The 23,058-nt window shown below is 52.2% G+C and overlaps 1 protein-coding gene across 4 annotated transcripts in view; it reads left to right on the forward strand.

Moving 5' to 3' along the window:
• The first annotated feature begins 11,213 nt into the window (after positions 1 to 11,213).
• Positions 11,214 to 23,058, forward strand: part of RETN (resistin) — a 70,430-nt gene continuing 58,585 nt past the window's right edge. The window contains exons 1-4 of one of the 4 annotated variants that reach the window (XM_034793234.1): positions 11,214 to 11,312; positions 12,584 to 12,788; positions 15,670 to 15,747; positions 16,416 to 16,688. In XM_034793234.1, coding sequence (XP_034649125.1) covers positions 11,300 to 11,312; positions 12,584 to 12,788; positions 15,670 to 15,747; positions 16,416 to 16,665 — 546 coding nt within the window. In that variant the 5' untranslated portion in view covers positions 11,214 to 11,299 and the 3' untranslated portion in view covers positions 16,666 to 16,688. Of the gene's footprint in view, positions 11,313 to 11,517; positions 11,558 to 12,583; positions 12,789 to 15,669; positions 15,748 to 16,415; positions 16,689 to 23,058 lie in introns of those variants that run through there. The other 3 variants (XM_034793236.1, XM_034793235.1, XM_034793237.1) reach the window with 3 other exon arrangements.

Consider the following 23,058-nt stretch of genomic DNA (forward strand, 5'->3'; position numbering starts at 1 on the left):
TGTGTTTTAGAAGCCGGAGTTAAAAGTGAAAAGTAATCTGAACTCTGGAAGTTAATTGTGTCCCTTTTAAGACAGAGTCTCTGAGCTGCTAGTAGTTTTGGATCCAAAAGCGAGGCAGAAAGCATCTGTGTGGATGCAAATGACCTAGCTGATAGTGGAAGGAGAGAAACTGCCCATAAATGGCAGCACAAAGGAGTGTTCTGCACAGCTGAGGTTATGGGGCACGTGATGCTGCTTTTCCACAATTTCAGCCTGTGAATGTCCGCAGAGTAGAGTCCTATGTAGACTCTCTCCTCAGGCCCTATGCTACCAGCACTGCTAGCTATCTTCGAGACACCACTGACTTCCTGAGGAAACTACAATCCATTGATGATTTTTCCAGAAAACACCATCCTGGCCACTATGGATGTAGAAGCCCTCTACACCAACATTCCACACAAAGATAGATGACAAGCCATCAGGAACAGTATCCACGATAATGTCTTGGCAAACCTGGTGACTGAACTTTGTGACTTTGTCCTCACCCACAACTATTTCACATTTGGGGACAATGTAGACCTTCAAGTCAGTGGCACTGCTATGGGTAGCTGCATGGCCCAACAGTATGCCAACATTTTTATGGCTGACTTAGAATAATGCTTCCTCAGCTCTCATTTCCTAACGCCCCTATTCTACTTGCACTACACTGATGACATCTTTATCATCTGGACCTGTGGAAAAGAAGCCCTTGAGGAATTCCACCATGATTTCAACAATTTCCATCCCACCATCAACCTCAGCCTGGACCAGTTCACACAAGAGATCCACTTCCTGGACACTATGTGATCATTGCTTATTAGTACTGTAAACACCACCCTATACTGGAAACATACTGACCACTATACTAACCTACATGCCTCCATCTTTCATCCAGACCACACCACACGATCCATTGTCTATAGCCAAGCCCTCAGATACCACATTTGCTCCAACCCCTCAGACAGAGACAAACACATACAACATCTCTATCAAGCATTCTTACAACTACAATACCCACCTGCTGAAGTGAAGAAACAGATTGACAGAGCCAGAAGAGTACCCAGAAGTCCCCTACTACAGGACAGGCCCAACAAAGAAAGTAACAGAATGCCACTAGCCGTCATCTTCAGCCCCCAACTAAAACCTCTCCAGTGCATCATCAAGGATCTACAACCTATCCTGAAGGGTGATCCCTCACTCTCACAGATCTTGGGAGACAGGCCAGTCCTCGCTTACAGACAGTCCCCCAACCTGAAGCAAATACTCACCAGCAACCACACAACAGAAACACTAACCCAGGACCCTATCCTTGCAACAAAGCCCGTTCACATATATCTATTCAAGGGACACCATCAGAGGACCTAATCACATCAGCCACACTATCAGAGGCTCGTTCACCTGCACATCTACCAATGTGATATGTGCCAGCAATACCCCTCTGCCATGTACATTGCCCAAACCAGACAGTCTCTACATAAAACAATAAATGGACATAAATCAGACGTCAAGAATTATAACATTCAAAAACCAGTTGGAGAACACTTCAACCTCCCTGCTCACTCGATTACAGACTAAAAGTCATACTATTCCAACAAAAGAACTTCAAAAACAGACTCCAACGAGAAACTGCAGAATTGGAATTAATTTGCAAACTGGACACTATTAAATTAAGCTTAACTAAAGACTGGGCATGGATGGTCATTACACAAAGTAAAACCTATTTTCCCCATGCTAATTTCCCCCCTACTGTTACTCACACCTTCTTGTCAACTGTTGGAAATGGGCCATCCTGATTATCACTACAAAAGTTTTTTTTTCTCCTGCTGATAATAGTCTACCTTCCCTGATTACTCTAGTTATAGTTAGTACGGCAACACCCATTTTTTGTGTGTGTGTACACACGCAGTATTTTCCACTGCATGCATCTGATGAAGTGGGTTTTAGTTCACGAAAGCTTATGCTCAAAATAAATTTGTTAGTCTCTAAGGTGCCACAAGTACTCCTCCTTCTTTTTGCTGATACAGACTAACTTGGCTACCACTCTGATACATAGAAGGATTCAAGTAACAATGTAATTGGTGGGTGAGGGGCATACATGGAATCATCGCTGGAAAGGGGATTTGTTGGGAGCAGGAACCACAGGGTTGCGTCTATGAAATCTGGGGGACAGTTGGGTAACCAAGCAATTGAAAAGCCGAAAGTGCAGCAGCAAATCAATAAGCTACTGGCACAGCAACGGTCTGCAATCACAAGGGGATGGAAAAGGGTGGCAAAAGTGAACCTGTGGCTAACTCAATGGACAGGAAACCTCATGACATGGGCGGAGGATGGCTTCAAATGGCTAACTTGGGGGGGAAAGGTGTGTAGGGGGATACAAAATGCTCAACTCTGAGGCTAGCTCCTGTGTAATAGTTACTGTGGTACCTTGGAATGGGACGGCTACTAAGATGGTCCCCATGAGCTCTATGGAGGAGCTCGCTGGGAACCACTGGGGAGGATGGAATGGTGTAAAATGGACAATAATTCACTTAAGTAATTGTTTGTCCAGAGAAAATATTTGAATGTGTCCCTCCTCAATGGCCAAGGAGGGGCAGAATTATTGGCCTGTTGCAAATGGGGGCCATTAGGGGTGATATATATGGGGTATGGGATGTTTGCTGAGAATGTACACAACATTTGGGGACACAATTGCACCAGCATCTGGCACAATTACACACATCTACATGCTGCCGTCGGGACTTCCATGCACGAATGGATCTGTGGAACTCATTGCTGTGGACAATCGAAACAGTGCTTACTACCTGTTTCCATACCACGTGGTTGGGCTAGTTTGAACAATACCCCATTTCTCTGTGGACATTCCATGGACTCAGTATATAGACAAAAGCATGCAAAACCTGCAGAAGCAGCTCGATGCAACTGCCAACAATTGGACACATTTAAAATAGATTCTCCAGAACGGTGTTAAGAGGATCTTAACCCTGTCAAAAGAGGAGAAGCAGTGTTTCTGGTGGTGGCCCGGATGCTGGACTATATTACGATGGTCAGGGCTGACAATATTACTTTGGATTATTGTGGCTATTGGCCTATTGTTAAGTATGCTAATTTTGCAATGTATACTACAGTGGTTAAGAGGGGCACAGACCCACAAGGTACAGCCACTAATTGTCACATATAAGCAATATGAACGGTCCTGCACCGAAGAGTAACAGATAACCTGGACCCAACCTTCTTGGGCCCATTACTATGGGGAATCTGGCACACTCATTGGAATATACGTGCAGTATGGCCGTACGAGGGAAGGTGCAGGGCACCATATTGCATAGGGGACAGTGGGGCAAATGGATCATCGACATTCCATCTTGATACCTGGTCCTTTCAGGAAATGTGCCGCCATCTGTCCTATGCTTTTCCCAAGATACCTGGGCAGGAGGGTCCCAGAAGAAAATAAAATAAAGGGATGGAGTGTTGGTATACAGGTCTGTTTGTTAGCCTGGGATAGAATTTTAGGTTTGACTTTTTTATATGTGTAAGCAGAGTCAGGATGAGCTCTACTCTGACATCTGGTGGTGAATTGTGGAAAAAAACTTCAGGGGCTGATCTTGTTTGCATAGGCACACCCACCCACCTAGCATGAGCCCACAGCAGCCCAAATGGGTTGTTGGACTCTTGGGTGATTTTTTTGGTTGCTGGACTTAAGACCCTGCAGGGAAAAGGACACTGCCAAACTTACTTGGAGGTGGGTCTTTTGCTCATGGTTTGTGTTATAAATCCTGTTTGTGGTGTTTCCCCAACATAATGCCTCATTGTTTCCCTCCTTTATTAAAAGGATTCTGCTACACTCAGACTCCATGCTTGCGAAAGGGAAGTATTGCCTCCTAGAGGTGCCCGGAGGGTGGTATGTAATTGTCCCAGGTCACTGGGTGGGGTCTCGAGCCGGTTTTGCATTGTGTTATTGAAACAGAACCCCTAGATACTGAACCCGGCCCTTGTTGCTGCCAACTCAGATGGGCAGAAGGGTTACATACGAAAGGGACGAAGACACTGTGATGTTGGTTCTGCCTAGTCAGCTGGGTTTGTTAGTCCAATGGGAACAGATAAGAGCCGTTAAAGTATTACTCCAGAGCACACTTTAAGATTGCATCAACCCCTTTCTCAAGGCAAGGTCGAGCAAGCAGGGGGAGGGGCAAAGGAGCTTCTGGGAAGGGATATAAAAGACCAAAGAAATGCCCGTCCCTGACCGCAGCACAACCTCACGCCTCACCCCTCTCATGGGGTACAAAAGGGGTGGGATGAAGTCCCCAGACCCAAAATGGAACATGACTCTCAGTTGTAAGGGGGGGGGGACTGTGGACCTGCATTGCAGGTATATTTGGGCCTGCTAAGAAGGAGGGGGGAATTGGGGTATGGGGAACAGAGACATAGGCAAGGCTCTGCGGCGTCGGAGCTAGGAAGGGGGACACGGGGTAAATGCTCTGCAGCGATGGAGCTGGGAAGGGAACACTGGGGAACAGACTCTATCATTGTATAGAGACAAGCCTAACTGGTGTGAAGGGCTTCAGAATATGCTTGCTTGGCAACTAACCCCAATAAACATCACATTGTCTGCACTTCAGACTTCTGGTCTTTTGCTGCTTGCTGTCTGCGTGACAAGAACCAGGGAAGTGGGAGAGTTGAGGGAAAGCCTTCTAACATCCTACTTGGAGCAGGGGTTTGGACTAGATGACCTCCTGAAGTTATTTCCAACCCTAATATTCTATGAGTCACCCCTGCAGAAGGGACACAGCAGGGAAGGGCACTGCCAAAGGCACCGCAGGGATGGATGGTTTAGTTATATACATACTTTGTATGTGGCAAATTGTGAGAGAACCAAGGCCCTCCATGGTCCGCAGAGGGGATGATTTGTGGTTGCTGCGTTTCCCGGGTGCCAGCTGTGCGCCTGGTTCACTTAATGAAGTTTTTTGTATTTTTCGCATGGACTCAGTGCTATGGGCAAGGAACATTTGCTGGCTAGGGGGGCCCAGGGGAAGTGTTCAGTTTTCCCAGGTCCTGCGGAGGCCTGGCCTGTGTCAGTTTCGAAAGGGTTCCCTAGCTGGTTAACCCCGGCCCTTGTTGCTGCCAACAGCCCCTGGCAGAAATGGTGCCACGTCTACACCAACCAGTCCGTGGCTGCGCCGATGTGGGTGAAGTCTGTTTGCTGAGGGAGCGGGGCTGGGTGTTTGGCTGCCCTGGGGCTGGCAACAATGGAAGGATTGTGCCTTGCCAAGAGGGGTTGGGCGTGTTCAGGGCCGGTGGAAGGATGTTTCGCGCCCTGGGTGAAACTTCCACCTTGCGCCCCGTCCCCAAGCCCCCACCCTGAGGCACCCCCCCGCCCCAGCTCACCCCTGCCCACCCCCTCCCCGAGCACGCCGTTGCTGCTTCACTTCTCCTGCCTCCCAGACTTGCGGCACCAATCAGCTTAGACGCCGCAAGTCTGGGAGGCGGAAGAAGTGAAGCAGCCACGGCGTGCTCAGGGAGGAGGCGGGGTAGGGGTGAGCTGGGGCGGGGAGTTCCCTGATTGCCGCCCCCACCCCCCACTTGCTGCAGGCGGCCCTGCCCGCGCTCCACTGCTCCAGCTCCCTCCGCCTAAATGCCGGCGGCGACCGGGGCAGCCGAAGATCTGGTCGCCGCAGTTGCTGCCAAAGAAAATGTCCCCCCCCAAATCCTAGCGCCCTAGCCAACCGCCTAGGTTGCCTAAATGGTTGCATTGGCCCTGGGCATGTTCAGCCTCTGTGTGCCCAGCAGGAGCCCAGTCAGTGTCAGTGAGATCTGTGAATTCAGCACTAGTGAAGGGGGGCTCTGGAGACCCAACCCTCCCCCCCGCCCAGGTCCAGGCAGGAGCTTCCCCTGCACACACCCACTTCTCTCAGGAAGGCCATTGTGGATTGGGTGTAGGGGGATCTGTTTATTGTGTCAATCCCAGCTGGCTTCTGCTTCTGGGATTTCCCCTGTGCCAAGGTTCAGGGCAGCTGGGCGCGGGAGAGGCTGGTGGTCAATGCAGGACTCCTGGGTTCTCTTTTCTAGCTCTAGGAGAGGGTTGAGATCTAGTGTATTAGAGCAGGGGGCTGGAAGCAGGGCCAGATTAATCCATAGGCTAATAAGGCTATAGCCTTAGGCCCTCCTATTTTTAGGCCCTGCTGTAGGCTCTGCATTCCATATTGAAGTAACTGCTGAGCGACGGTAGCAGGGCCATCAGGATTTTTTTGTCTCATTAGATATTGCTTTGTACAAATTAATCCATCAAGATTGTGAAATCAATTTATGGTGGTTGTGATTTTGTCTTTGTGGGCTAAGTAAGTGTTTGTGGGCCCAAGCAATGCTGACCATAGAAACCGTGTCGAGAAAACATGAACTGTTTTTATTGCCGCCTGTTTTCTGATACCAAAAAGTGGGGAATGTTCTGCGAAGGCTTCAATGATTGGAAGAATACTCTATACATTAGCAATCATGCCATGAGTGAGCCGCATACATTGTCAGTTAGCAGCTACCATGCCCGAAAGAAAGTTAGTGGCAGAATTGATACAAAATGGAAAACCAGTTTTTGGAAGCTTGTGCTTATTGGAAGAACATTCTCAAACGCATAGTTGAAACCCTAGTTTTTCTTGCTGAGCGTGGTCTGCCATTCCATGGCTCAGATGAGACTGTTCCATTGAAACACAATGGCAATTAACTTGGAGTTCTAGAGCTAATCACTAAGTTTGATGTGCTGAGCTAAAAAAGGGTCAATGTGAGGTCTGGAATGATATACTTCAGCTATTCAGCAGGTGCAGTCTAAGCTTGCAAAGTGCTCAAATTGACCTTTCCACTGCAGTAAACCTAACGAGGAGTCTTGGAACTGTTCTTCAACAAATGCGGGATAGTTTTGACGACTATGAAATTCAGGGGGCTGCAAGGATTGCTAACCATGAGTATAAGTCAGCCAAACGCTGCAAAAGACAGAATACATGTGACAACACAATGGCCCACTCTTTCAGTGACAAGGAGGCCTTCACAGTTAATACCTTCATCACAATCATCGACAAACTGAAGAATACATTAGAATGTCGGATCGAGGCTTACGAAAATATTGACAAAACCTTTAGTGTACTGACAAATTTTTCACCTAACATTTCAAGTTCCAAAGTCAGTGAAGGTATCAAACGTCTGTGTCAGAAGTACCCAATCTCCCAGTAGATTTTACTAAAGAATTTCTTCAATTTGTTGAATTCACATCACTCTCAGATATATAGAGAAAAAATGACTAAAGCAAATCTATTTGGATGTACCGAGTTATCACTGAACCCAATGATTCCCGAATGTTGAAAGCGCCTTGCAGCTGTATTCCTCACTAATGATCACGGACTGTAGTACAGAACGTTCCTGCTCTCTTCTAACATGGGTCAAAAATGTCCTCGATCCACCATGACTCAAAAGCATCTCGGTGCTTTGTTCCTTTTGAGCACTGAGAATGAAATCGTCAGGTCTTTTAATTACGATGACATCATTCATTACTTTGCCACAGCTAAAGCTAGGGGGGGAAATGTGTTTGAAGAATTGAGTGTAGTGAGAGTAGAATAAACTTGTTAATTTTACATAAATAAATATGTAAATATGTATGTAGATAAATGTTTGATGATGTCATAACTTTTCTTGTAATATGTAATTCATACTTCAGGCCCTTCCCTCCCATTACCTAAGGCCCCTAATCACCGTAATCTGGTCCTGGCAGGGAGCCTGGCCTCCTGGATTCCAGCACTGGTTTTGGGACGGGACTTGTATCTATTGGGTTAGAGCAGTGGGCTGGGAGCCAGGACTTCTGGGTTCCCTTCCCACCTCTGGGTGAGGAGTGAGGATCTGTCCTGGGTCTCCAGGATCTGTGCTATGCCCCAGCTTTTAAACAGTCCCTTGAAGGAATCCCTGCACTGGGCCAGTCCCCAAAGGGGTCCTGCTCTTCCTCAATGGCATATTGGGCTGCATTAGTAGGAGCATTGCCAGCAGATCGAGGGAAGTGATTATTCCCCTCTATTCAGCACTGGTGAGGCCACAGCTGAGTATTGCATCCAGTGTTGGTCCCCCCACTTCAGAAGGGATGTGGACAAATTGGAGGGAGTCCAGCGGAGGGCAACAAAAATGATTAGGGGCTTGGGGCACGTGACTTATGAGGAGAGGCTGCGGGAACTGGGCTTGTTTAGTCTGCAGAAGAGAAGAATGAGGGGGGATTTGATAGCAGCCTTCAACTACCTGAAGGGGGGTTCCAAAGAGGATGGATCTAGACTGTTCTCAGTGGTGGCAGATGACAGAACAAGCAGCAATGGTCTCAAGTTGCAGTGGGGGAGGTCTAGGTTGGATATTAGGAAACACTATTTCACTCGGATGGTGGTGAAGCACTGGAATGGGTTACCTAGGGAGGTGGTGGAATCTCCATCCTTACAGGTTGGAAAGAGGAGCTGGGCTGGTGGATAGAGAGCAAGACCTAGGTTCGATTCCTCCCATGGACTTTCTGTGCCATACAGGCCAATTCCTCATACCGGTGCCTTAAGCAGGGCCGGCTCCAGGCACCAGCTTCTCAAGCAGGTGCTTGGGGCGGCCGCTTGGGAGAGGGGCGGCAGGTCCAGGTATTCAGCGGCAATTCGGCGGACGGTCCCTCACTCCGGCTCGGAGTGAAGGACCTCCCGCCGAATTGCTGCCGCAGATCGTGATCGCGGCTTTTGTTTTTTGGTTTTGTTAGCTGCTTGGGGCGGCCAAAACCCTGGAGCCAGCCCTGTGAATCGGTGAAGTCTCCCTATTTATTTATAAANGGAGCCGGCCCTGGCCTTAAGGACAGATTTTGAAAACCTTTTAGGCACCCAAAGATGCAGTTGGGCATCTAGTGGGGCTTAAAAAGCTCCTAACTTTCTAGGTGCTTTTGAAAATCCCACGAGGTGCCTAAATACCTTCGAAAATCTGGTCTTTAGTCTCTCTGTGCCTCAGGGCATAACAGCTCTGCTCTACCTCAGCAGGGCTGCGAGGAGAAATGGGTTAGACATTGTGAGGGGCCACATAAGTGCCACAGGTAGAGTGGGAACTTCTCTATACCAGTGCTAGCCCTTCCCTTGGCCCGTTCTTTTCACCTACAAATCTCCTCCTTTTCTGAATGTAATCTTGGCTCAGAGGGCTTGGCTTCTGAGTCCTCAGGTTTTGTTTTAGAGAGAACACAATCTCCTTCCACCATTCTCACAGAGGGATTCCTGTTTTACAAGCTCCACTTCCAGCCCTTATCTTAATCACCCTGCCTCTGTTTGTAAACAAAACTCTGACTCCCTGTTCCAGGGGCACCTGTCCTCTGCAGAACTTAATTTCACACTAATGCTATTGTGACCTTCTGTACTTTGGGGGAAGCCCCTGCACCCCACGTTCATCCTTATAAAAGGATTGTGTGGTATCCAATGCACATAGGTGTCTTCGGGAGGCTCATGATACACTGAGCATTGTTGTTATAGTAATTGCTGTCACAGTGATGTTATAGTAATGTTATAGGTTGCAATTTCATGTATATAGTTATGAGGCTGAAAATGTGTCCTCATGGCTTAAAACAAGCCCAGGCAAAACTCTCCAAGAGCAGAGGGGCAGTTCACTCCTCATCAGGGCATGTATGGGATGAACCCAGCCCAGCCTCATAGGAACAAAGGACGCTGGCCTAGGCAGCAACAAAGGATCTGTTGGACTCTCGAGTGAGTCACCCCCTTCCCTTGGTCAGTCAGGAACTACAATGAGCTAATGCTCACCTGACTTGGGGGGTGGGAGGGGCAAAGCCAAGAGGGAAGAAAGAACATGGTAAAAGGGAGAGACATTTGCTATGCTCTTCCTCTCTCTTCCACCTCCACCTACAGACACCACCACCAAGCGACTGAAGCGCTGAACAAAGAGGAGAGCCTGGCTGAAGGGCAACCAGCCAGACTGTGGTGAGAACCATCTAAGTTTGTAAGGGCATTGAAAGTGTTAAGATCAGCTTAGAATGCGTTTTGCTTTAATTTTATTTGACCAAATCTGACTTGTTGTGATTTGATTTCTAATCACTAAAAATCTATCTTTGTAGTTAATAACTCTGTTTATTCTACCCGAAGCAGTGTGTTTGGTTTGAAGCATGTCAGAGACTCCCCTTGGGAGAACAAGCCTGGTACATATCAATTTCTTTGTTAAATTGATGCTTATATAAGCTTGCAGCATCCAGTGGGCATAACTGGACACTGCAAGACAGAGGTTCCTAGGGTTGAGTCTGGGACCGGAGATACTGGCTAGTGTCATTCGGTTGCACAGTCCAAGGAACAGTTACATGCCAGAGGCTGTGTGTGAACAGCCCAGGAGTGGGGGTTCTCACAGCAGAGCAGGGTAAGGCTGGCTCCCAGAGGATTGGATTGGCCTAGCAGATCACCGATCCAGCTAACACCAGAGGAAAACGTCACAGCTATGCTGCAGTTAAGAGCTCCGTCTGGGAGCACATCTCCTGTAGGAAACTGGGGGGGGGCTCCTGCCCCCCAACTCCCCTAAATGGTGCCCCGAACTTCCTTTATAGGCTCTCCCATTCCCAAAAGGTTCCCCAGTTCCTAATAAATCTAAACCCCTTCTCCCTACACCATTGTCTCATCCACGCATTTAGACACTGCCTGCGCATGGAACTGAGCAGGCATTTCAGAGAATGCTACCATGTGGTCCTGGACTTCAATCTCTTACCTAGCAGCCTAAATTTGGCCTCCAGGACCTCTCTCCTGTCCTTCCCTATGACACTGGTAACTATATCTACCATGACCACCAGCTCCTCCCCACCACTGCACATAAGTCTATCTAGAGGTCTCGAGAGATCTGCAACTTTTGCACCAGGCAGGCAAGTCACCATGCAGTTCTCCCAGTTATCACAAACCCAGCAATCTATGTTTCTAATGATTGAATCGCCCATACCTGTTTCTTTCTAATAACTGGAGTCCCCTCCCCCCAGGAGAGGTATCTTCAGTGCAAGAGGAAACCACAACATCATCTGGAAGGCGTGTCCCAACTATAGGATCATTTCCCTCTGCTCCAGCTGTATGTTCTCCTTCCCTGAGACTTTCATCCTCCTCAACAGCACAGAGGCTGTCAGACCAAGGGTGGGACCATTCTACTGTGTCCTGGAAAGTCTCATCTATGTCCTTCTCTGTCTCCCTCAGCTCCTCCAGTTCAGCCACTCTGGTCTACAAAGCCCGTATGCAGTCTCTGAGGGCCAGGAGCTGCTTGCATCAAATGCACACAGATGCCACTTGCCCGTAGGTAATCATGCATGCTGTACTGAGTGCAATAAGCTGGGTAGCCCCCACTCTGTTGGGGGACAGGACTTCTGCCTGCATTCTCTTTTTACTCCTGAAGCTCTTTCCTTTGTTGTTTTGTTTTTATCAGGGGATGTTTATTGCCTTAAGTTTAAAGAATGTGCTTGGAGAACCCAAATCCTGGCACGTCTGTTGCTGAGTCAACAGGCAAGGTTGAGCAATTCCCCTGGTGTGGCCTTGTGCAAGTGAGTCATTGAATGTAGCTCCCTTGCTGGACCATGGCGGTTGATGGTTGACACCGGTTGATGGTTGACACTCACCCGGGCGTTGATTAGCTCCCTTGTTGTTTCTGGGGAGCTACTATCTGGGTGATTCCACCACTCACAGCATGTTTTACTGACAACCATACAACACAATTTCATAACTTCATATGCAGTCAAGATACACATATTTAGATAGAACAATGGCTTTCAGCAGATCATAACCTTTCCCACGATACCTTACATGGCCTGCTTTATATGCAACATCACAATTATATACAAATGGTGAATATGGGGGTTACAGGGCACCCCCATGTGGTATAGTGTGTCACAGCAGGATGGGCTGGCCACACAGAGTATGATCCTGACTGAGACCTGGGATACGTGTATGGGGCAGCTGGTCCATCCCGCATCACTTGGGCAGCACAGCTGTCTGCTGGATACCTAGGCAGAGTTGGTGAGTTCATGAAAACACAGTCTGGTCCTGAAGCCCTTCCACACACCCCGACTCATCACTGGCTGTCAGGGGAGAGCTCATTCAGACCTGGCTTACCAATCGTAGTTGGCCAATACAGCCGAAACAAATGTGCCGACATTGTCATAAATAACGGCAGTATGAGGAAGCTAGTCTTTGTTCAGACTTTCCAAACCCATTATGCTTTCTTAGGTTCAAGTATTTTATCATATACTGTGTATGCTTTTAAAGTGTGTATTAATGTTTCAATTTCAATTCAAATTTCCAACTGACTAAATTGGCAACACTGCATGTAACTGGTTCATCACTGGGGTGGGGGAGTGGGTGGAGAAATTCAGGGGGGGTGTACACCCTCTAGGGAAATCTCTGCCACCCTTTCCTGCCCTCGTGGGCCTGCCTGTCCCCCCCTCTGACCCTCACTCCCATATGTCTGTGCCCCATTCCGCTGCCTTGTGAATGCACCTTGGCTCCAGCCACGGGTTCCAGAGGGCTCCTGTCCTGGGGTCTCACGTGTCGGCCGGGTCTCTCCCCTGCAGGTGGCACAGCACCCGGCGGGATGAAGGCTGCCGTGTTCCTGTTGCTAGCCCTCAAGGTGCCCGCATGCCACACGGGTGCTCAGTGCAACATTGACAACATGGTCGATCTGAAGGTGCAGGCAGCAGTTAGTTCCATCGGTAACTGTCCGTCGGACCTGGAGGCGTCTCCCCCAGAGATATGGCTCCCAGCTGGGGGAATCAGGGGGTAGGTCTTTGCAGCGAAAGGCAAAGCTCCGGCAATCTTTGCTCTGAGCCTCCAGACTTGGCAAGGGAGCTGGCTTTGCAATTCGTCATGTGCTGGGAGTCAGTCATTCACGCTGCCTGTGTCATATCTCACCAATGCACAGCTGAGCAGTGAGCCTGGATAGGATGGTGCAGTGGTTAGCACATAAGCCTTCAAGGGGGGTGGTCTGGGTTCCAGCTCCTCCTCTGACACAGACTCCCTGTGTGATCTTGAGTAAGTCACTTTGCCTCTCTGGCCCAGATCTACAAAGGTACTGTGTTTTTAGACACCCTGCGAGCCACAAAACTCCCACTTGGCCACTGCCAAACCCTGCAGGCACCTAATGCAGCTGGCGCCCAAGTGTTTGCAGTAAGAATACACTGGAAACGGTGTGGGGGTCAGATGCTGCGCAGGGGGTGGGGCAGGGAAACAGGTACAACACATGAGAGGGAGGTGGAACCAGCCCACACACAAGAGCAAAATTATCTGTACCCCAAACTGTGGCTATCTAGTGGTTGGGCCACATAGTTTCTGCTACGGACTCTGATAAGAGAGGCCTGGGGCTTTGACTTAGACAGCAGAGACTCCAGGGGTCCCAGGTTCGATCCCTGCTCCTGCCAACCCACTTGGGGTGGCTCTCTCACTGCCCGCCCCTTTCTCCTCCCAGCCAGCCCCATTCAGTGTGCAAACGGGGTGAGGGGGGATGTCGTTCCTCAGCTTCGGTTCAGGCCTGAGCACAGCATGGAGCCGGCATTTGTTAGTTCTATTCTGTGGCTGCGCTCTGGGCCCCATCGTGCAAGGTGCTGCACAGGCCATTGTTAGATGCTCCCTGCCCTAAAGAGCTGTCAAAAGACGGATTGTCACCCCCATTGCACAGAGGGGAACCGAAGCCCAGAGGGACTAAGAGACTCGCACAGAGACTCGGGGGCAGAGGCAGGAATAAAACCCACATCTCCTGTGACCCATCCCAGTGCCTTAGCCACAGACCTGCTGGATTGGTCAGTTACCCCATGGGAGTTTCTGGAGACTGGGTCCACGAGGTGCCATCTGCACAGCTAGCGCCACCTCACCCAAGGGAACCCAGGCTCAAACCCCTGAGCTATCCCTCCCCCCTTGAGTGGGGCTGGCTGGGTGGGATCTCTCAGTCCATCACGCTCAGCCCTTGCTGACCCCACACACTGGGCTACCAGGAGGGTAAGGTGGTGGAGGGGGCCCGATATGAGCTGCAGCACCCAAGTTCACCCAGGCAAGCCCATGCAGCTGTCCCAGCACCCTGCGAGCTTGACAGGCTGCGTATTGCACAGACATGGGTGTATTGGCTGGGGGAAGCAGCCAGGAGTTATTTCAGCTGCCTCTGTCCCTGCCCTTTGTTCACAGCCTGGGGCAGAGGGGAGGGTCTTGCTGGATGCCCAGCGGCTTCCCCTGACTAACAGTCTTCTGGGGGGCTGTGGCCAACCGGCATCAAACCGGGACCTCCAGATCTCAAACCAGGAGCCTCTGCTGCAGTGGTTCTCAACCTAATTATCTTTATGGGCCACATGCGGCCCACAATGTGTTACATGGGTTGCAGGTTGAGAACCACAGTGCCCCCCACAAAGCCCTTCACTGTCTCCTATGCCCATCGGCCCCCGCCCAGAGACCTTTCCACAGAGCAAGGCCAGGAGCAGAACCCTGGGCACGGGGCCAGGCAGCTGGAGCCCGCAGCATGTGGCAGGGCAGCGTAAAACCTGGGGGTGCTGCAGAACCCCATCAAACTCCTGTTCCCAGCGCCCCCCACCAGGGGCAGCTCCAGGCACCAGCACAGCAAGCACATGGCTGGGGCGGCAAGTCACAGGGGGGTGGCCTGCCGGTTGCTGTGAGGGCGGCAGTCAGGTTGCCTTCGGCGGCATGCCTGTGGGAGATCCGCCGGTCCTGTGGTTTCGGCAGCAATTCGGCAGTGAGTACACCAAAGGCGTGGGACCAGCAGATCACCCACAGAAACACCACCGAAACCGCGTAACCGTGGACTGCCTGCAGGCAAGCCGCCGAAGGCAGCCTGCCTGCCGTGCTTGGGGCAGCAAAAAACATAGAGCTGCCCCTGCCTCCCACCCCCTCATTGCCCAGAGACCCACTCTCTCACACCCTGTCACCAGCCCCCGGCTGGCAGGAGCGCTCCAGCACGCTGCCAGATGCTGTCTTCTCCTCAGCCAGCCCCTCTCCCTTCCAGATCAGAGTGGCAAATTTTGAACATGTTTTAGCACACAGCTGAGCCATAATTGTGTGCTAAGTGGGCCACATGCGGCCCATGGATTGCAAGTCGAGAACCGCTGCTCTATGCCTGAGCTAGAGAGCACCCAGCTCCAGGCGCTGCGGCTGTATGCAGCCCAGGCCACCACTCGAGGGTACCAGAGCGCCACATGGAGTGAGGCTGGGTGGGTTACACCTGCCCAGGGAACAGCTTCTCTCCACCTGAGCCTGGGGGGAGGGGGCAGCCTTTCCGCTCCCAGGGTCCTNAGGTTTGAAGTAAAGGCAGCATTATGGGAAGCTGCCAGTAATCTTTCAAGTTTGGTTCTACTCCAGCAAAGGCTATTGGAGGATTGTAAATTAGAGTTAGGGGTGATTAAAGATGATTTGGCACTACAGGGTTTGGAGTCAAAAGCAGAGGTAACAGACCACCTTTAGACACAGGAGCTGGGACTTGGTGCTAGGGGAGTGGAGGGGAAAAGGCTTCAAAGTGAAAAACAGCAGGGTTTGCAGGAGTGGGGAACAACCCCCACTCTTCTCCCAGAGCCAGGATAAAAATCTAGGTGNGAGCCTGGGGGGAGGGGGCAGCCTTTCCGCTCCCAGGGTCCTGCCGGCTACAACTCTGCCTCTTGCCTTGCAGTGTCCTCCACCCTGGCCAAAGCCAAGCTACTCTGCCAGGATGTCTCAGCCCGTGGGGCACTTGTCTCCTGCCCAACAGGTGAGAGCACTTTCCCGAGTGCCCCGCAGGCCCAAGGAGGGAGGGGAGCCCTCGGGCACAGACCCCACCCACTCTGCAATCCTGGGCGGGTGTGGAGCTGGGGCAGCGATGGACCACCAGCCTGCCTGGGGCCCCCCTGCACATGTGCTGCTCAGTGCTTGGAGCAACGGCATTCGCACCACTCCCGAGTCCCTGGGGGCACTGGATGCTGCGGAGCTGGGACCAGTGTGCACAGGAGCGGCGCCAGGGTTTTTGGCGCCTTAGGCGGGGGTCCTTCCGCGCTCCCGGTCTTCGGGGCACTTCGGCGGCGGGTCCCAGAGCGAGTGAAGGACCCGCCATAGAATTGCCACCGAAGACCGGGAGCGCGGAAGGACCCCCGCCGCAGAATTGCTGCCAAGGGCAGCAAAATGCCGCCTCCCTAAATCCTGGTGCCCTAGGCAACCGCCTAGGTCACCTAAATGGAAGCACCGGACTTGAGTGTGGGCCCCTGGGCCAGACCCTGGGACATCTCACTGACCTTCCTTGCTTGGGTAGTGGCCGCAAAGGAGCCACAGGGCCACGCCCTGGGTGCTGGGGAGGAGGAGAGAGCAGGGCACCTCGGTGCCCCCCATGACTCCCATCCTGCCACCAGCTGCTTCCCTAACCCACCTCCCGCCATCCCCCCACAGGGTACAAGCCCATGTGCTGCGCCTGCGGAATGGGCTGCGGCTCCTGGGACATTCGCACCAACTCCACCTGCCACTGCCAGTGCGGCAACATCGACTGGACGGCCGCGCGCTGCTGCAAGATAGGGCTGGAGTGATGCCAAGACCCAACCTGGGGCACCGGAGAGCCCCACCTGGCCTGCTGCCCCTGCAGCCCCCTCGCCATGGGCCCTGGCACAGAACCATGCTGTGCCCTTTGTGCCCAGTGCAATGAATAAACTTGGATTTGGGTCTGTTGATGCTTCTCTGGCTCAGTTCTTCCCCTGACTCCAGGACTCTGGTACCTAGGGCCAGAGCCCAGGCAGGGGGCACAACTCTGCCTCGCTCTCCTATTTCCCACAGAGAGGCCTCTGTCCCAGATCAGGTTGGGCTGTCCCTGCTGGCAGTTCTCCAGATCACTACAAAAGTCCAAACACTGAACACGCTGGCCCCTGCCCCCAGCTTGGGTGTTCTGAGCTTCCCAGGGTCTCAGCAGGCTGCAGCACTGGTGTCTCCCATGGCCTCTGGGGCACATTTCCTGGGCACTGACTCTGTCTGTTACCCCTTCACAGAACGGAGCCCCGCGGCCCACCTGCCTTAGGCCCCCAGGCCCAGCACTGACCCCCAAATAGCCCAGTAGCTTAAACCCCCCTATGACCCGGTGTGCCTAGGGCAGTCCTCACTGGAAACGTCAAGGTCGGGGCAGGCTGCAAAAGGGAGAGCAGATACTCCCAAGACTGGTGGGTAACACTGAAGTTAAACTTCCCAACCAGTCACAAACTGTGCTTCTGATCCCCCACACTGGTTATCAAGATGCAAAAAAGGAATCACGCAGCCCCCTTATTGCATTCCAGTCTCTAGATCCCAATCAGCACCTAGGTCCAGTACACTGAGAAGTTATTTAAAAACTCTGCTCACATATACAGAATGTTCTTCTGACCCCAAAGGGTCAGCCATGTTACAAGGTCAGTATAGGTTTGCATCTTACCCAAAATACCATGCTGCCAGCCAATCCTTTAGTGTCTAAAACTAAAGGTTTATTATAAAGAAACAAGAAAGAACAAGAAGAGATTTGTTAAATGGTAAAGCAGTCACATACATACAAAGATTTCAAAGTTCATAGATCAGGTTCCTAGCAGTATTGGTGAATTTGTTGGCTTGAAAGTCTCTCTGGAACACATCCACAGCTTGGATGGATCATTCAGTCCTTTGTTCGGAGCTTGTTTGTACAAAGGTTACTCCAGAGCAGGGGCGGGCAAACTTTTTGGCCTGAGGGCCACATCGGGTTTCCGAAATTGTATGGAGGACCCGTTAGGGGAGGCTGTGCCTCTCCAAACAGGCAGGTGTGGCCTGTCCCCCACCCCCATATAACCCCGCCTGCTTCTCGAGCCCTAAGGGTCCCCCCGGGGACTTCTTCCCCATCCAACCCCCCCACTCCCTGTCCCCTGACCACCCCACTGGAACCCCCTGCCCCATCCACCACCACCCCCGTTCCCTGTCCCCTGACCGCCCCCGGATCCCCCATCCTGACTGCTCCCCACCACCCCATCCAACCTCTCCTCTCATTCCTGACTGACCCCCCAGGACCCCTACCCCCATTCAACCACCCCTTCTCCCTGTCCCCTGACCACCCCGGGAACTCCTGCCCCTGACTGCCCGCTGCCGTCCTATCCAACCCCCCCTCTCCTTCCTGACTGCCCCCCCCGGGACCCCTGCCCCCATTCAACCCCCCTGTTCCCTGCCCTCCGACCGCCCTGACCCCTATCCACACCCCCGCCCCCTGACCACCACCCCGAACTCCCCTGCCCTCTATCCAGCTCCCGCTGCTCCCTGCCCTCTTACCATGCTGCCAGGTCAGGCCGTGGCTCTGCAGCTGTGCTGCCCGACAAGAACTCGCAGCCCTGCCTCCCAGAGCATTGTGTCAGCAGTACAGTGAACTGAGGCTGTGGGGGAACAGCAGGGGAAGGGCTGGGGGCTATCCTTCCGGGCCAGGAGCTCAGGGGCCGGGCAGAATGGTCCTGCGGGCCGGATGTGGCCCGCAGGTGGTAGTTTGCCCACCTCTGCTCCAGAGGTAAGAAGCAGGAATGAAGCCAAAATGGAGAAGATGCAACTGCCTTTTCTAGGCTTTTGTCATGCAGCTTGTATTTCCATTGTTCCAAACGCAAGCTTCACAGCACATGGCCTGGAAGCCTTAGGACTTGTCTACATCGGCACTTTATAGCGCTGCAATTTTCTCGTTCAGGGGGGTGAAAAAACACCGCCCTGAGTGCAGCAAGCTTCAGAGCTGTAAAGTGCCAGTGTAGACAGTGCACCAGCGCTGGGAGCTATTCCCCTCATGGAGGTGGTTTTCTTTCTCTCGCCCAGTGCTCTGCTACACAAGCCATGGCAGCGCTTTAACATTGCTAGCAAGTACCAGGGGGTAGCCGTGTTAGTCCGTATCCACAAAAACAACGAGGAGTCCGGTGGCGCCTTAAAGACTAACAGATTTATTTGGGCATAAGCTTTCGTGAGTAAAAAATCCACTTCATCAGATGCATGGAGTGGAAAAGTGGGTCTGAAGAAATGGGTTTTTATCCACGAAAGCTTATGTCCAAATAAATCTGTTAGTCTTTAAGGTGCCACCGGACTCCTCGTTGTTAACATTGCTAGTGAAGATTTGCCCTTAGAGTTCTGTCCATAGCATGGGCATGCCCCTGCATGCGTGTCTTCCCTGGTTCCTTTCAATGGGTTCATTGTACAGCTGATGTCCCTTGATGGGCCATCAAGCAGGCTAGCCAGTGCTGATGCCCATCTGTCACCCAGATGCATAGTACAAGTTTGAAATACAGATGTACATACATATCTATAACTCCCAATACAAGGGTGGTACCAGTATATAAACAAGATAATCATATTTGGCAAATTATAACATTTCTGCAGATACCTCACATGACATATCTGGTCAGATTCATTGCAAGTTTATAATATTGGTATCACTAATATTATAGTATCAGAGGGGTAGCCATGTTAGTCTGGATCTGTAAAAAGCGACAAAATGTCCTGTGGCACCTTATAGACTAACAGAGGTATTGGAGCATAAGCTCTCGTGGGTGAATGTTCCCTTCGTTAGATGCATGTGATCTGACGAAGTGGGTATTCACCCATGAAAGCTTGTGCTCCGATATGGCTGTTAGTCTATAAGGTGCCACAGGACTCTTTGTCGCTTTTTACTAATATTATAAATGGTCTCCCATACTCCATACAGCGTCACTCACACCACCCTTGTCCCAGAACTCCCCCTGAAGGTGTGGGCCGGCTGCGTTCCCTCTTCCAGGGGCCGGATGGTCAGTGTAGCCCTGAGCGCACAGACCCCACATGCAGGGTTCTAGCCGCATTGCTCTTCACTTAACAGAGCCCAGATCATAAAGGAAACAACCATCCCCCACCGCAATACCGCTCGCCAGCTAACCTGTCCCTTGGGTGTCCTTCGGGGTCTGTCTGGGTTCAGGTCGCAGGGTCCCCTTCACCTCATCAGGATCCTGCAGCAGCCGGGGGGAAGGGGGTTGCTCTGGGGAGCCCCTCCTCTTTAGCTGGTGAAAATGTACAAAGACTCAAAAAAGACTTTGTAACCTTCCAGCCCTGCTGTCACCTGCCTCAGCCTCCCCTGGTGATCCCAGACCTTGACCAGGTGCCTTCGTGGCCAGGCACCCCCTGCCCCGATAAGCCCCTGGGAGCCAGTCTATTGTCTAGGGTGTCTAGTAGAACAGAGGATCATCCCGAGTTAACGACCCTCAGCTGTCAGCCTTTTGCCACTGGTCCCTGGAACGTCAGTCCAGCATGGAGGGAAAAGCACAACAGCGACGGCAGTTGGCCCCACGTTCCAGAAGGAGTTTGCAGCTTGGGAAAGATACAGAGAGTTCATCACCTCGCACTGAATTCACAGTGTGCTGCCCACTGCAGCTCTCCCCACTGGCTGCTCTCCTACTCCCCCGTGCTCACACCGCTGGGTGGTGCCGCTAGTCAGCCCCACAGACAGAGGCGATGCAGGGGGGCTTGGAGGGTCAAGTTCCCCCCACCTCCCCCCATGATTGACCTACCAGGGGTGGGGTGGGAGACAGGCTCTGTCCTTCTCTCCCTGAACTCCCTGTTCAGCCACTCTCCGTGGGAGCCAGGCGGGGTGCAGGACGGAGCCACTTCTGCCTGAGAGCCTGGCTGGGAGGCAGGCAACCCGCTCCCTGCCTGGGCTCAGCTGCTGGGAACAGGGGCTGAGCATGCGGGAGCTCTGGCTCACTTGGCCCCTGTCCCTGGGAGCAGGGCCTGGTTGGGGGGCAGCCCAATGCCCATCCAGCTGCCGGGGACATTCAGTGTTTCTCTTTTGACCTCGTCAGAGGTTGTTCCTGCGACAAGCAGCCCTGGGGTGATATTTGCTCCAGGCTCCACTCCCTGCAGTCCCTGAGTTCCCTGATTGTAGGAGCTCCAAGGGGCTACGGGACAGCTCCGGAATTCACCCTCTGATTGCTCTGCAAGGCCACCTGGTGCCAGCGGATGCAGTCAGAGCAGCCCACCAGAGCGAGGGGCACAGCTGCCTTCAGCTGCGCCCCATGTGCTAGAGTCACGGCCAGAGCCCCGCTGGGGTAAATCTGCTCCCTGTCATCCATGGAGCGACACTGACTTACACCCCCAGGGGATCTGGCCCCATGGACTCCCATGGCACCACAGCTGACGTACACCCGCTGGGGATCTGGCCCCGTGTTTCGGCCCCATACCCTGCAATAAGGGTGTGAGATACAGGAGGGCTGGTCCCAGGGGCACAGCCTGGATCAGGGTCACCAAACACCTGCTGCCCCCACGTCACATGGCTGGGGAAGGACCCACAGGCCGCAGAGCCCGGGGCAGCACTGGCCCCCAGCCCCAGCCGGCTGAGCTCAGCAAACTGGGGCTGGAGCATGGACAGGGCTGCCTGGGGGTGGGGCTGGCAGGCCGCGGTGGAGAGGCTGCAGGGAACAGGCCAGAGCCTCTCAAGAGCTTCACAGGAACAAGCACAAAGGAGGCTTGAAGAGGGTGCTTGAAACCAGCTCACAGGGACACTGCAGAGACAGCCCTGCTCCGACCCTCCTTACCCCACCACACAGGCTGAACCTTTTTCTGCAGGAGTCTTAACGTCTCGAAATAGCCCATTGTCAATCTATCCATCCCCATTAACCCCCTGTATCTATCTATTCATTCTCATACGCCCCCCGTAACTATCTATCCATCCCCATACACCCCCCGTAGCTATCTATCCATCCCCATACACCCTCGTATCTATCGATCCCCATTAAACCCCCGTATCTATCTATTCATTCTCATATGCCCCCTGTATCTATCTATCCATCCCCTACAGCCCCTGTATCTATCTATCGATTCCCATTAACCCCCCGTATCAATCTATCCATCCCCATACGCCCCCATATCTATCTATCCATCCCCATACACCCCCCATATCTATCTATCCATACCTGCCCCCCACTGAGCTCAATGGTGCTGTTACCCGCTCCCAGCCATCCTGGGAGTGTTGATGGAGGTTGCAGCCCCTGCAGAATCACCCTCTTGGTTCGTGTCCTGCCCCGCGGGCTCAGTGGCAAGGGAAGGCCCCGGGGGCTGTATTGAAGCGGGTGAGGAAGGGGGGTTCACCCCTCAGTGTGTGCGGAGCAGGGACCAGGCAACTCCATTGAATAATAACAATGCCTAGTGGCTCCGTCTCTCTCCAACCCCGACCCAAAGGGCTGAACCGCTCCCTGCCCATGGAAACCCTCCACACTGACAGGATGCCACAAATCACAGGAAGTGCATGTGCTCAGGACTCCTGGGTTCTATCCCCAGTGCTGGGAGGAGAATGGGGTCTAGTATCTTGATATGGATGAAAACCAGCAAAACCTGCAGGAGCAGCTCGATGTGACTGCCAACAATTGGACACATTTAAAATAGATTCTCCAGAATGGTGTTACAAGATCTTAACCTTGTCAAAAGAACAGAAGCAGCATTTTTGGTGGTGGCCCAGATGTTGGCCTATATTACAATGATCAGGGCTCCTAATATTACTGTGGATCATTATGGCTATTTCCCTATTGTTAAGTAGACTAATCCTGCAATGTATACTGCGGTGGTTAAAGGGGGCACAGACCCACCAGGTACAACCACTAATTGTCAGATTTAAGCAATGTGAACGGTCCTCCACCGAAGTGTAACGGATAACCCGGACCCAACCTTCTTGGGCCCATTACTACGGGGAGTCTGACACACTCACTGGAATATGAGTGCAGTATGCCCATGCGAGGGAAGGTGCAGGGCACCATACTGCATAGGGGACAGTGGGGCAAATGGAGCATCGACACATTCCATCTTGATACCTGGCCCTATCAGGAAATGTGCCACCATCTGTCCTATGCTTTCCCTGGGATACCTGGCCAGGAGGGTCCCAGGAGAAAAGAAAAATTGGGGTGGAGTGTTAGCATAGAGGTCTGTTTGTTAGCCTGGGATAGAATTTTAGGTTTGACTTTTTGATACTCTTATATCTTATACAAAAATGTGTAAACAAGGGACCAAGACGCTGTGATGTTGGTTCTGCCTAGTCAGCTGGGTTTGTTAGTACAATGGGAACAGACAAGAG

The sequence above is a fragment of the Trachemys scripta genome, chromosome 16, assembly GCF_013100865.1.
Source record: "Trachemys scripta elegans isolate TJP31775 chromosome 16, CAS_Tse_1.0, whole genome shotgun sequence".
NCBI classification, from domain to species: Eukaryota; Metazoa; Chordata; order Testudines; family Emydidae; genus Trachemys; species Trachemys scripta.